The following is a 14,733-nucleotide window of genomic DNA, read 5'->3' on the forward strand; positions in this document are numbered from 1 at the left end:
ATCCCCTAAACCTTTCCTATACATATCTCTCGTAAAATCCCTTGTGAAATTGTAGCCACACACAGATGTCCCTAAGTGTCCAACACATAGTTATTGATGTGTAGGTAGGAAGGAACCACAGATGTGGCTTGTACCATAGATAGACACAAAGTGCTGGAGTAACTTAGCGGGACAGGCAGAATCTCTGGAGAGATGGACATAAGAATGACATAGTTATCGATTTTTTTGTTTTGTCTCCTTGAGATGCAAAGACTATCCAAGTGAAAATGTCACGCGTCTGCAGAACACTTGACCGCACAGGATGACCTCGAGTAGATCTGGCATTAGGCGGCTCCACATCCGACCATTATTATAGCTTTTGGCAGGAGCAGCGATGGGCAGCATCAGCAAGGATTTGGCCGGAGTGGCAGAACGGAGATGGCCAGTGCTGCCATGTTCGCAGCTGTCTGAACACTATAGTCCCTGCTGCTGGCATGCCCTCACTGGGCTGAATGGAGTCCTTGTGTGCAGCAACAGCAACTCCATGCAGCATACACAATCGGGCGACACAGTGGTAGAATTGGTGCCTCAATACACCAGAGACCCAGGTTGGATCCTGGCATCAGGTACTTCCCAGGTTGGACCCTGGCCTCAGGTACTTCCAAGGTTGGATCCTGGCCTCAGGTACTTCCCAGATTGGATCCTGCCCTCAGGTACTTCCCAGTTCTCCGACCACTTTTACTGTCTCCGACATCCCAGTTCGCTTTGTTGTTACCATCTCCCATCTATTCTACATTTTCCTTCATCTCCATTCCCTTTACCCCGTTTTCCCACCTTCACACTTCCTTCCCTATGTATCTCCCTCTCCCCTGACGTAAGTCTGAACAAGGGTCTCGACCCGAAACGTCACCCATCCCTTCTTTCCAGAGATGCTGCCTGGCCCGCTGAGTTACTCCAGCTTTTTGTGTCTGTCTTCGGATTAAACCAGCATCTGCAGTTCCTTCATACACATTACGTCCGGGAGTGTTGACACGGAGTCACCCGGAACTGCAGATGCAGGAATCATGAGCAAAACACAAAGTGCTGGAGGAACAGGGCAGGTCAGGCAGCATCTATGGAGGGAATGAACGTGAGGTTTTGGACCGGGATCCTTCTTCAGACTTGGTTGTGGGTGGAGCATTGGCCATGACATTGGAAGGGCAACTTTAATTTTCATCAAAAAGTGTTGGGGGATCTTTGAAACTTCTTCAGCTGGCAGCAGGGGGGTACGTTAATGTAAACGTATTAACCTGGAGATGAAGCAGCTCTTCAGCGCTACCCTGGGCCTAAGCAAAACAATCTTGCTCGAATCTACAACCTCCGATCTGAAGAAGATGTTCCAACTTAGTACATCACCTGCACATTCCCTCCATAGATGCTGCAAGACCCATTGAGTTCCTCCAGCACTTTGTGTTTCCCATGCTTTTTTGAAACTGAGTTTAGTTTCGTGTCACGTGTACCGAGCGAGGTACAGTGAAAAGCTTTTGTTGTGTGCTAGCCAGTCAGCGGAAAGACGACACATAATTACAATCGAGCCATCCACAGAGTGTACAGATAACTCACTGGGGCACGTGGTGAATAGGTGACATTTTGGGCCTAGACTCTTCTTCAGACGAAGAAGGGTTATTCCAGCACTTTGTGACCTCTCGTCCATTAACCGGCATCTGCAGTTCCTTGTTTCTACCTTCCAGACGTGTGTGACGTTGCAACCTTACACAGCTGACGACATGCTACCTCCACATCCGTTCGAGAGAACTCAGTAGTTCTTTCTACGGTTCCAATGCGGGCGAATGGGATTGGGGCAAATGGGCACCAGGGTCAGATTGGACGTTTCTGACTGGGTGTTCGCTTCATTCACCGCATCTCTCTATTACAACAGGAATGGTAATGTGCAATTCCTCGCCCAGACTCGCTAGGCCAAAGAAATGCGAGTTTAAAACTCCCTCTTAGTCCTCCCGATGCGTTATGCGTTCAGGAATGAAACTCGTGAGTTTTAGTTTTAGAAATGCAGCGTGGAAACAGGCCCATCAGCCCGTCAAATCCACACCAACCATCGATCACCCGTTCACACTGGCTCTATGTTATCCCACTTTCTCATCCACTCCTTACATACTAGGGACAATACACAGAGGGCCAATGAACCTGCTCGTCTTTGGGATGTGGGAGGAAACCCCCGCAGTCACATGGAGAACGTGCAAACTCCACACAGGCAGGATCTGAACCCGGGCCTCTGACCTGTGAGGCAACAGCTCTATCTGCTGCGCCACTGTGCTACCCTAATCAGTACTTCGTCTGCTGGGTTGTTGCATTATACATTGCAGCTGTCTATTGCACCAGTAAAGTCACTCTGCAGTTTCTCACCAGGGCTCGCTATGTGAAAGAAATGTGAGTTTAAAACTCCCACTTAGACATCTCGATGTGTTATGTGTTCAGGAATGAGGCACTTCTGACCTTCGCCATTCCTTGCTCGCTGATCATGTAAACACAATCTCAGCAATGTCCCTTCCCAGCCCAGAGCCTTGCTACACCAGGGAATAAGGCAGGGTCTCGGAAATAACATCAAGGTCCCAACTGCCTTGAACTTGTCCACTCCCCGGCAAAGATCAGGTCTGGAAACCTAGCCCCAATAACCTGACCTACATGCCTGGAATGTTTTAAAAAATAGCAACTACGGTCACCCTGGTAACGAACGATGAGCCACTGCAAAGCTGGCAGAGCCTGGAGATTGTCATAAACCCCCGAAGATAGACACAAACTGCTGGAGTAACTCAGCGGATCAGACAGCACTTCTAGAGAACATGGATAGGGGACGTTTTGGGTGGAGACCCTTCTTCAGACCCCCATTTGGTTCACCGATGTCCTTACCCAGACTGTCAGACCCACACCGTAGGTTAACTCTTCAACTCCGTGAATCATACAATTTTAGGGGTTATAAGTTGAAAGCAGGAAAATGGGGTTAGGATGGAGAGATAGATCAGCCATGATTGGATGGCAGAGTAGACTTGATGGGCTGAATTGCCTAATTCTGCTCCTCTCGACCCGAAACGTCACCCATTCCTTCTCTCCTGAGATGCTGCCTGACCTGCTGAGTTACTCCAGCATTTTGTGAAAATAAATACCTTCGATTTGTACCAGCATCTGCAGTTATTTTCGTACGCTTATGACCTTATGACTATATTAAATGGCAGGTCAGGCTTGATGGGCCGAGTGGCCTACTCCTGCTCCAATCTTCTGGTGGAGGCTGACATCAAGTCTATTATAAATGGAGTGTGGACGACACTCAAGATCACTGCTAAATATATTTAATCAGGTCAAGACCCTTTTGGTTTCACATTAAGGAGGAGCAGTGTTGCCCAAATCAAGAAATGTTAACTCCAGAGGCAATATGTGAATGTTTGTTTGCAGGTGGAGTCGGTACTGCTGATGGTACTAATTGTTTTATGCTTTGGTTGAGGTTTGTAATTGTCTGGTGCATCAAGGCACAGTGAAAAACTTTGTTTTGGATGCTATCCAGTCAAATCAAATACTATACTTCAATATAACCAAGTCAACCTCAAGTACGATAAAAGACACAAAGTGCGGTGGGTCAGGCAGCATCTGTGGACTACATAGACAGGTGGCGTTTCGGGTCGGGACCCTTCTTCATACCATGTATCTCAAGTGAAATAGATTGAGCAAAGGAGAAAAATACAGAATACAGAGTACAGTTCTCAGCATTGTAGCGCACCAGTTCTATAGACAAAGTCCAATGTCCGTAATGGGGTAGAGATTAATCGGACAGTACCCTAGCTTATGGAAGGACCATTCAGAAGCTTGACAACAGAGGGGGGAAAAGCTGTTCCTGAGTCTGGTGATGCGCGCTTTCAAGCTTCTGTACCTTCTGCCTGACGGGAGCGGGGAGAGGAAGGAGTGACTGGGATGGGGCAAGGCCAGAGGGTGGTGAGTTTTCTATGAAAGTAATACTTTTGAACATTAAGATGTGAACATATAAACTTGTGATGCAAAAATCTGACTGGAATAAATGTTCTCCCACTCTAGTCCAATGGAGGAAGAGAGCAAGGTTTCCGGAGATCCGACCATAATGGACGCTGACGACGAGATGGCAGAGAGGTTGCAAAAACGAGAGGAACGGCGTCAGAAGCGTCTTCAAGAGGCCATGGAGCGCCAAAGCTCGTTCGACCCGACAATAATAGAACCTCAAGACACTTCTGGAGATTTGCAGAGAAACGAGAGAGAGGAGGAGGAGGAGGAAGAGAGGGAGAGCAACCGAAGGAACGAGTGGCGGCAAGAGCCCGAGCCAGAGCCGGAACCAGAGCCTGAACCGGTGGTGGAACCGGAGCCAGAACTGGAACCGGAACCTGAGCCAGAGCCGGAACCAGAACCCGAACTGGAACCAGAGCCTGAGCCTGAACCGGAACTGGAGCCCGAGCCCGAGCCCGAGCCTGAGCCCAAGCCGAAAGAGAAAAAGAAGGTGATTGTAGAAGAAAAGTTTGAAAAGCCAAAGTACCAAATTGAGAAGGTAAAAATGAATAATGTATTATAAAATCATTAAGGGCAGAGATAAGGCGAATGTCACAGTCAATGGTCATAAGGTCATGTAATGAGAGGATTTGAACATTGGAGCAAGGAGGTCCTATTGAAGTTGTACAGACAATAGACAATAGGTGCAGGAGTAGGCCATTCGGCCCTTCGAGCCAGCACCGCCATTCAATGTGATCATGGCTGATCATTCTCAATCAGTACCCCGTTCCTGCTTTCTCCCCATACCCCCTGACTCCGCTATCCTTAAGAGCTCTATCTAGCTCTCTCTTGAATGTATTCAGAGAATTGGCCTCCACTGCCCTCTGATTCCACAGATTCACAACTCTCTGACTGAAAAAGTTTTTCCTCATCTCTGTTCTAAATGGCTTACCCCTTATTCTTAAACTGTGGCCCCTGGTTCTGGACTCCCCCAACATTGGGAACATGTTTCCTGCCTCTAACGTGTCCAACCCCTTAATAATCTTATACGTTTCGATAAGATCCCCTCTCATCCTTCTAAATTCCAGTGTATACAAGCTTAGTCGCTCCAGTCTTTCAACATATGACAGTCCCGCCATTCCGGGAATTAACCTAGTAAACCTACGCTACACGCCCTCAATAGCAAGAATATCCTTCCTCAAATTTGGAGACCAAAACTGCACACAGTACTCCAGGTGCGGTCTCACTAGGGCCCTGATGAGACCACACCTGGAGTACTGTGTGCAGTTTTGGTCTCCTAATATGACGAAGGACATTCTTGCTATTGAGGGAGTGCAGAAAAGGTTCAACAGGTTAATTCCCCGGATGGCGGGACTGTTATATGTTGAAAGAATGGATCGACTGGGCTTATATTCACTGGAATTTAGAAGGATGAGAGGGGATTTTAAGGGATTGGACAGGCTAGATGCAGGAAAAATGTTCCCAATGTTGAGGGAGTCCCCAACCAGGGGGTCACAGTTTAAGATTAAGGGGTAGGCCATTTAGGACTGAGATGAAGAAAAACGTTTTCACCCAGAGAGTTGTGAATCTGTGGAATTCTCGGCCACTGAAGGCAGTGGAGGCCATTTCACTGGATGTTTTCACATGCGGTTTAATTGAAAGAATCTTTGAATTTAGCACTTTATCTTTGAATCGTGTACATAGGGCAACCAATTCACTCCCCCATTTCTCACCTCAACACTTCAGCCCGATTGGTCAGAGAGTCACACAGCATGGAAACTGGCCCTTCAGCCCAACTTGCTCATGCTGACCAAGATGCCCCATCTACACCTGCCCGCATTTGGCCCATATCTCTCCAAACCTTTCCTATCCCTGTATCTATCCAAATATCTATTAAGTGTAGGTACTAAATGTCTCGTACCTGCCTCGTCTACCTCCTGTGGCAGCTCGTTTTATATACCCACCACCCTCTGTGGTGTTGGTACAGGTTTATTATTGTCACGTGTGCCGAGATACATGATAAGCTTTTGTTTGCGAGCTCTCCATATCTCCCTTTCACTCCCTCTTTCTCTCTCTCTCTCTCTCCCATTTCATAAGACTAAAAGTTGATTGATTGAATTGACTGATTGAAAGATCCAGCATGAAAACATCCCACCTAGTTCTATGTGATCCCGCTGCCACATCCACTCCCCGCACACCAGGAACAATTTAGAGAATCCAATTAACCTGCACGTCTTTGGGATGTGGGAGGAAACCGGAGCACCCGGAGGAAACCCACACGGTCACAAGGAGAACGTGCAAACTCCACACAGACTGCACCCGAGGATGGGATGGAAGTGAGGCAGCAAGTGTGCTGCTGTGTCACCCACAAACTAGAAATAAACCGTTAAAACGATTTGACATGGTAGCACAATGGCGGGCAGGTTACGGATTTGCCTAGATCTGCCTTGTAGGAAGGGCGACGTAAGGGAGAGTACAATCCAAGACTAATGTCTGCAAATGGGCAGCCCACATACACAGAAAGCTGACAGCGGCAGTGCGTTCAGAACAGGCTGGTGTGTGCACAGCACTGTGCCTGACTGCGTTAATATTTAATGTTGTGAAACCGCAGGGACAGTATCAGCCTGCAGGGGAAAGGTGCCAACAATGTCCCGGGAGCTGATCTCTGAGATCCCCCTCGCGCCTGCGCTACAATGCACTTACCAATCTCCAGCATTTTCGTACCAGTCCGACCAATGTGCCAAACACAAGGTGGCAGGAATTATCTAGAGATCCCGCAGGGATGGAACAAGCCATCAGTCCATTGATAGTTCTCCTTTAAGGTATATCTCCCTTCCGCACCATATTGTCAGCCCTGGTACCTATCCTGATGTAACAGGACCACCCTTTGTTCGATACCCAATTCTTCACTGTCGCTGGTACTTGGAGGTGACTCTGTCTTTGCAATGTCTGGCAGCGGATTTAAGTATTTAAATGGTTGCTTCTTGTTGCGATGATTTTAGTTTAGTTTAGAGATACAGCGTGGAGACCGGCCCTTCGGCCCACCGAGTCCGCACCGACCGACGATCCCCGCACATTAACACTATCCTACACACACTTGGGACAATTTTACATTAACACCAAGCCAATTAACTTACAAACCTGTACGTCTTTGGAGTGTGGGAGGAAACTGAAGATCTCGGAGAAAACCCACGCAGGTCACGGGGAGAACGTACAAACTCCGTACAGACAGCACCTGTAGTCGGGGTCGAACTTGGGTTCTCTTTTTAAATTTTATTTTTAAAAATTTTGTTTTAGAGATACAGCATGGAAACAGGCCCTTCGGCCCACCGAGTCCGCGCTGCCCACGATCCCCGCACATTAACACTATCCTACACACACTAGGGACAATTTTTTACATTTACCCAGTCAATTAACCTACATACCTGTACGTCCTTGGAGTGTGGGAAGAAACCGAAGATCTCGGTGAAAACCCACGCAGGTCACGGGGAGAACGTACAAACTCCGTACAGACGGCGCCCGTAGTCAGGTCAGGTCTCCGGCGCTGCATTCGCTGTAAGGCAGCAACTCTACCGCTGCGCCACCGTGCTCATTGCACAGACAACAATCTAACCAACAGATCACAGTGATAGGTGTAACGTTTCCATCTCTTTGTTTAAACCCACTCCTAGAAGAGCCAGGTTTGGAAGGAAGAATTTGTGCAACGCAGTGAGAAGAATATTTCAAAGGTGGGCTCTGAGAACGGAGAGGCTCTCCACGAGGAGATCGCACAGAAATATAAAAAGACAGAGAGAGTGTCGAGGTAAGAACAGGAGAGTTGCATTTTGTGATGTCCACTCTTTACCATGGGGATTCTGGTCAATCCATCGGAAGTAAATAGTGATTGATGACAGTGGCTCACTGCATCAGTTTTTAGTTTTAGAGATACAACAGGGAAACAGGCCCTTCGGCCCACCGAGTCAGCGCCAACCAAATGATTGCCCGTACACTAGCACTATCCTACACACTAGGGACAGTTTACAATTTTATCGAAGCCATTTAACCTACAAATCAGTAGGCCTTTGGAGTAGTGGGAGGAAGCTGGAGCACCCGGAGAAAGCCCAAGCAGGTCATGGGGAGAACGTACAAACTCTGTACAGACAGCACCCGTAGTCAGGATCGAACCCGGGTCTCTGGCGCTGTAAGGCAGCAACTCTACTGCTGCACCACTGGGCTGCCCATTGTTGCCAGGGGATTCTGATAGATCCATCGGAAGTAAATATTGATTGAAGACAAATAGCTCACTCCATGTTTATAGTTTTAGAGATACAGCATAGAAACAGGCCCTTCGGCCCACCGAGTCAGCGCCGACCAATGTACATTAGTTCCATCCTACGTTCAAGGGACGATTTTACAGAAGCCAATGAACCTATAAACCTGCACGTCTTTGGGATGTGAGAGGAAACTGGAGCACCCGGAGGAAGCCCACGCGGTCACAGGGAGAACGTACAAACCCAGGTCTATGGTGCTGTGAGGCAGCAGCTGCTCACTTATTCCATGTGGATTCCAGCACCAATTGTGTCCTTCCCTATTGTGATCAATCCATGCTCAGCATGACTTCCCAGACACACAGAGTTTCTCAAATCACTCTCCACATCCTGAGGTTCATGCAACGCACTGCCTCCTGCACGTTACCGATCTCTCTCTCACTCTCAACTCCCTCTGCCTCAGTTCCACTTCATCCTTCACCATGTTCAGTGATTGGACATGAAAACTTTCTTCCTTACTCACAGCCTCCAATAAATCTTGGGTTCAAGCACCCTTCCTGATCCTTCTCCCCTTCACCTTCCTCTTTATGGGTGTACGGTGAGAGGGGAAAGATTTAATGGGAACCTGGGGGGGGGCAACCTTTCACTCCGAGGGTGGTGGATGCATGGAACGAGCTGCCAGAGGAGGTAGTTGAGGCAAGTACTATAACAACTTTTACACTTCGACACTGTCTCTGTGACTCTCTGATTCGGTAACTATAACTCTGTGACTCTGTCTCTATGTCTCTATTACTGTGTCTCTATGACTCTGTAACTCTGTGTTTCTGTGACTCTGTGTCTTTGTGTGACTGTGAGTCCTTGTGACTCTGTGACCCTATGTCTCTGTGACTCTATGTCTCTTTGTGTCTCTGTGACCCTGTCTCTCTGTGAATCTGTGACTCTGTGTCTCCCTGTTCCTCTGTCTCTATGTCCCTGTGACTCTGTGTCTCTGTGATGTTGTGTGACTGTGTTTCTGTGACTCTGTGACTGTGCTTCTGTGACTCTGTGACCATCTGTCTCTGTGACTCCATGTCTCTTTGTGACTCTGTGTCTCCCTGTTCCTCTGTCTTTGTGTTTCTGTGTCTTTGTGTCCCTGTAACTCTGTGTCCCTGTAACTCTGTGACTTTGTGTTCCTGTGATTCTGTGACTCTGTTTCTGTGACTGTATCTCCATGACTCTGTGTCTTTGTGTGTCACTCTGTGTCCCTGTGTCTCTGTCTCTGTGACTCTGTGTCTCCCTGTTCCTCTGCCCTTGTGTCGCTGTGTCCCTGTGTCTCTATGACTCTGTGTCCCTGTGACTGTGACAGACAGGGTTGATGAAGGACTCCAGCTTCTTGCCTCATAACAGTCTGCCCTTTGTGCTTTTGGCGGGGGGAGTGCAGCCACTCAGATGCCAAGTTGGCCCAAGAGGCGGAGGAAGCGGCGGCCAAGCTGGAGGATCTGAGGCGGCGTCAGGACGAGAAGGAGAGCGAGGAGTTTGATAAGATGAAGCTGAAGCAGCAGGAGGCGGTGGTGGAGCTGGAGGAGCTGAAGAAGAAGCGGGAGGGGCGCAGGAAGGTGCGGGAGGAGGAGGAGCAGAAGAGGCAGCTGGACGAGGCTGAGAGAAAGGCGAGGGAAGAGGTAAGGGTCGGAGGAGGAGGTGCTGGTGGGCTGAGGGGGGGAGAGTGTGGGAGGAGGCAACATGTCAGCACCTGGAGCAAAACGCTGGCATTTCTCTGGAGTAACGCACTGGAAGTTCATCAGCGAGACCACGGCAACCGCTTCACCGAACACTTACATAGAAACATAGAAAATAGGTGCAGGAGGAGGCCACTTGGCCCTGAGAGCTAGCACTGCCATTCATTGTGATCATGGCTGATCATCCACAATCAGTAACCCGTGCCTGCCTTCTCCCCAAACCCCTTGATTCAGCTAGTCGCGAGAGCTCTATCTAACTCTCTTTTAAATTCATCCAGTGAATTGGCCTCCACTGCCCTCTGTGGCAGAGAATTCCACAGATTCACAAGTTTTTTCTCATCTCAGTTTTAAATGGCCTCCCCTTTATTTTTAGACTGTGGCCCCTGGTTCTGGACTCCCCCAACATTGGGAACATTTTTCCTGCATCTAGCTTGTCCAGTCCTTTTATAATTTTAGACGTTTCTATAAGATCCCCTCTCATCCTTCTAAACTTCTGTGAAGCCCAGTCTTTCCAATCTTTCCTCATATGACAGTCCCGCCATCCCGGGGATTAACCTCGTGAACTTACGCTGCACTGCCTCAATAGCAAGGATGTCCTTCCTCTAATTAGGAGACCAAAACTGCACACATTACTCCAGATCTGGTCTCACCAGGGCCCTGTACAACTGCAGAAGGACCTCTTTACTCCGATACTCAAATACTCCTTACGTTCAGGGATGTAAGGCCTGTCCCTATACCTCCTCCCTCAGCTGCATTCAGGCACCCCAGCAGTCCTTCCAGTGTAGACAGGATCAGGTGGACTTCCTCTAACCTCGTCAACTGCATCCAATGTGGCCTCCTGTACATCGGCGAGACCGTCTCAACAAACTCTTGTGCTCGGTCCGCCAAGGACCGCTGGATCTCCCGGTCGCCAAACATTTTAACTCCCCTTCCCACTCCCACACTAACCTTTCTGTCCTGGGCCTCCTCCATTGCCAGAGTGAGGTCAAACACAAGTTGGAGGACCAGTAGGCACTTCTGGTGGCTTACAACTCAACAGTATGAACATTCTTCAACTTTAGGTAACAACCAACCTTTCTTCTCCCCCCCTCTTCCTTGTGCCCCAGCTGGATGTGCTCCCATTTCTCCCACTATTCCCCCCCCCCCCCTCTTTTCCATCCCATTCACCCCCCCCTTTACCTTTCCCATCCCATTCACCCCCCCCCCCCCCCCCTTTACCTTTCTCCCTACCTCTGGCTTCACATTTCACTCCTCCTGTCTCCTTATCTCAAATCCTTTTGTTACCTTTTCATCTCTAGCGTTTGTCCACCTGCCAATCAACCCCTCCTCCCTCACCTGCATCCACCTATACCCTCACCTGTATCCACCTATCCCTCACCTGTATCCACCTGTCACTCGACTGGCTTTGTCCCACCCCCATCAAGGTCATAAGTGATAGGAGCAGAATTAGGCCATTCGGCCCATCAAGTCTACTCCGCCATTCAATCATGGCTGATCTATTTCTCCCTCCTCACCCCATTCTCCTGCCTTCTCCCCATAACCTTTGACACCCGTACTAATCAAGAAGCTACCTATCTCTGCCTTAAAAATATCCATTGACTTGGTCTCCACAGCCTTCTGTGGCAAAGAATTCCACAGGTTCACCACCCTCTGACTAAAGAAATTCCTCCTCATCTCCTTCCTAAAGGAACGTCCTTTAAATCCGAGGCTGTGACCTCTGGTCCTAGACTCTCCCGCGAATGGAAGCATCCTCTCCACATCCACTCTCCAGGCCGTTCACCGATCGGTACGTTTCGGAGAGGATCTGTGGGTGGGGTAACTTTAGCGGTTGCTCTTGCTCTTAGGAGGAGAAGAGAAAGCTGAAGGAAGAGATCGAGAGACGAAGGGCAGAGGCGGCGGAGAAACGGCAGAAGCCCGAAGATCCGGAGACGGGCAATGAGAAGGAGCCGTTCAAATGTGTCAGCCCCCGCGGCTCCTCCCTCAAGGTACGTCGTCAGCAGGCAGTTCCATTCCCGCCTGCACCAAGTAGACTGTGTAGGAAGGAACCCCAGGTGCAGAACCAGAGATAGACACAAAAAGCTGGAGTAACTCAGCGGGTCAGGCAGCATCTCTGGGGAAAAAATAGTTGAAAAATAGTTTCGGATCAGTTTGAAGAAGGATCCCAACCCGAAACATCACTCCAAGGATGCTGCCTCTCCCGCTGAGTTACTCCAGCTTTTTGTGTCCGCACCAGGAAGACATTGGATTTCACCAGTGAAGGGTTGACGATATTCAGCAATGCAACCGTTCAGCACATTCATTTATATTCAATATATTATTTTAGTTTAGTTTATCGTCGTGTGTACCGAGGTACAGTGAAAAGTTTTTTTAGTACAAGATAAAGCCCGATTAAAAATAGTCCGAGGGTCTCCATTGAGGTAGGTGGTAGGCCAGGAACCCCTCTCTAGTTAGTGATATCTCGATGGTTTAGTTGCCTGATAGTAGCTGGGAAGAAACTGTCCCTGATTCTGGAGGTGTGCGTTTTCACACTTGTGTACCTCTTGCCTGATGAGAGAGGGTAAGGGGAGAGAGTGGCCGGGATGAGACTGGTCCTTCATTATGCCTGTGCCCTTGCCAAGGCAGCGTGAAGTGCTTGTGGACTCACCTATTCACAAGTGAATAAGATCCACGTTATTGTCCACAGCTGGCAGAGCTGCTGCCAGACACACCAGACACCCGGGTTCAATCCTGACCTCGGGTACTGTCTGTGTGGGTTCTCCCTGTGGCCGCGTGGGTTTCCTCCGGCTGCTCCTGTTACCTCCCACATCCCAAAGACCTGCAAGTTTCAGGGTTAATTGGCTTCAGTAAATTGCAGGACATAGAACTGGCGAATGGGTGATTGTTGGTCAGCACGGACTCGGTGGGCCGAACGGCCTTTTTCCATGCTGTACCTCTAAACTAAATTAATAAGATTCACTCAGTAGATGAGCTACCCTAGCACTTTCACTCCGTGTCTCATTAAGTTCACTTATTGTCCTTCTCAATAAGAACAGAGATGAGGTCATGTTCTTGTTGAGAAACGTGGAAAAGGTCTGGGCGTTTCATTCTGTGAATACAAAGACAGGTTTAAGTCTCGGTATCCTCATGTCCATTTGTAGGTGAAGTTGTATTAAGTCTGGGCTTATTACCAGACTAAAAGAACAGACGTTAAAGGAGTAAGCTACCCAAGAAAAATATGAGGTGCTGTTCCTCCAATTTGCACTGGGCCTCACTCTGACAATGGAGGAGGCCCAGGACAGAAAGGTCAGTGTGGGAATGGGAGGGACCATCTTACTGTTGAGCATGGATAGGTGATGTTTTGGGTCGGAGACTCTTCTTTAGACTGATTATAGACAATAGACAATAGGTGCAGGAGGAGGCCATTCGGCCCTTCGAGCCAGCACCGCCATTCAATGCGATCATGGCTGATCACTCTCAATCAGTACCCCGTTCCTGCCTTCTCCCCATACCCCCTCACTCCGCTATCCTTATGAGCTCTATCCAGCTCTCTCTTGAAAGCAGCCAACGAACTGGCCTCCACTGCCTTCTGAGGCAGAGAATTCCACACCTTCACCACTCTCTGACTGAAAAAGTTCTTCCTCATCTCCGTTCTAAATGGCCTACCCCTTCGAGCCAGCACCGCCATTCAATGTGATCATGGCTGATCATTCTCAATCAGTACCCCGTTCCTGCCTTCTCCCCATACCCCCTGACTCCGCTATCCTTAAGAGCTCTATCTAACTCTCTCTTGAATGCATTCAGAGAATTGGCCTCCACTGCCTTCTGAGGCAGAGAATTCCACAGATTCACAACTCTCTGACTGAAAAAGTTTTTCCTCATCTCTGTTCTAAATGGCCTACCCCTTATTCTTAAACTGTGGCCCCTAGTTCTGGACTCCCCCAAGTCGGGGTGGGGGTGTAGGGGTGGGGAGGGAGAAAGCTGGACATCTAGCTTTCTTTCCCCTCACATCGGCGATCAGTGTGAAGAAGTGTCCCGTCCCGAAACGTCACCTATCCATGTTCTCCAGCGATGCTGCCTGACCCGCTGAGTTACTCCGGCATTTTGTACCTTTCCTTGGTAAACCAGCATCGGCAGTTCCTTGTTTTTTATATCTTACTGGTAATTTTTTATCAAGGCTGTAATGACAGAGTTAAAAGGACGTGGTTTATGAAAAGTAAAAGAGGGAGATGAGGACCAGGTATCGAACGTTAATTATTGTAGAGAACTCCAATTTGATTAGCAAGATCCTGAACTCAGTTGTTGATATGTCTGTACCTTTCTACAATCTGTTTCAGATCTGCCAGTATATGTGCATCCTGTTCACCGTATGTGCCTGCAGTTTGATGTGCAATGATTCTATTGCTCAGTTGCTGTGTGCTGCCTTAGTAGATTAATGCCGTAAACAATCAAACAGAAAGGTTGTTTTGTGACTCCAACCCTTTGTATTGTTTGCTAGTTCTCTGCATTGATTGCATGCTGGAAGTTTTATCCCAGCTAACTCTTTTACGACGATGATGTCAGAATTTATCCCCAGAGCAAAAAATATTCCTTCTTCCAGTTGACCCGAGATTTTATTTGACTTTTTCTGAAGTAATTAAGATCTAAGAGAGAACGTCCCACGGTTTCCACTTCACTCTTGTTTAGATTATTGTAGAGGCACTGTTTGAAAGTGAATGTCAGGTAAACACGACGTGCACGTGCAAACACACTCTCTTTTTCGCACGTATATACAGACTGAAACTAAAACACACACACACAGTAAAAGAATCAGTTGG

The 14,733-nt window shown here is 48.5% G+C and overlaps 1 protein-coding gene across 8 annotated transcripts in view; it reads left to right on the forward strand.

Moving 5' to 3' along the window:
• Nucleotides 1-14,733, forward strand: part of LOC144604972 (non-muscle caldesmon-like) — a 195,818-nt gene that overhangs the window by 152,481 nt on the left and 28,604 nt on the right. For all 8 annotated transcript variants that reach the window (XM_078419914.1, XM_078419920.1, XM_078419918.1 and 5 more), the window contains 4 exons: nt 4,057-4,537; nt 7,650-7,780; nt 9,646-9,883; nt 11,785-11,925. In XM_078419914.1, coding sequence (XP_078276040.1) covers nt 4,057-4,537; nt 7,650-7,780; nt 9,646-9,883; nt 11,785-11,925 — 991 coding nt within the window. The remainder of the gene's footprint in view (nt 1-4,056; nt 4,538-7,649; nt 7,781-9,645; nt 9,884-11,784; nt 11,926-14,733) is intronic.

This window comes from Rhinoraja longicauda, chromosome 23, assembly GCF_053455715.1.
Source record: "Rhinoraja longicauda isolate Sanriku21f chromosome 23, sRhiLon1.1, whole genome shotgun sequence".
In the NCBI taxonomy this organism is placed as follows: Eukaryota; Metazoa; Chordata; class Chondrichthyes; order Rajiformes; family Arhynchobatidae; genus Rhinoraja; species Rhinoraja longicauda.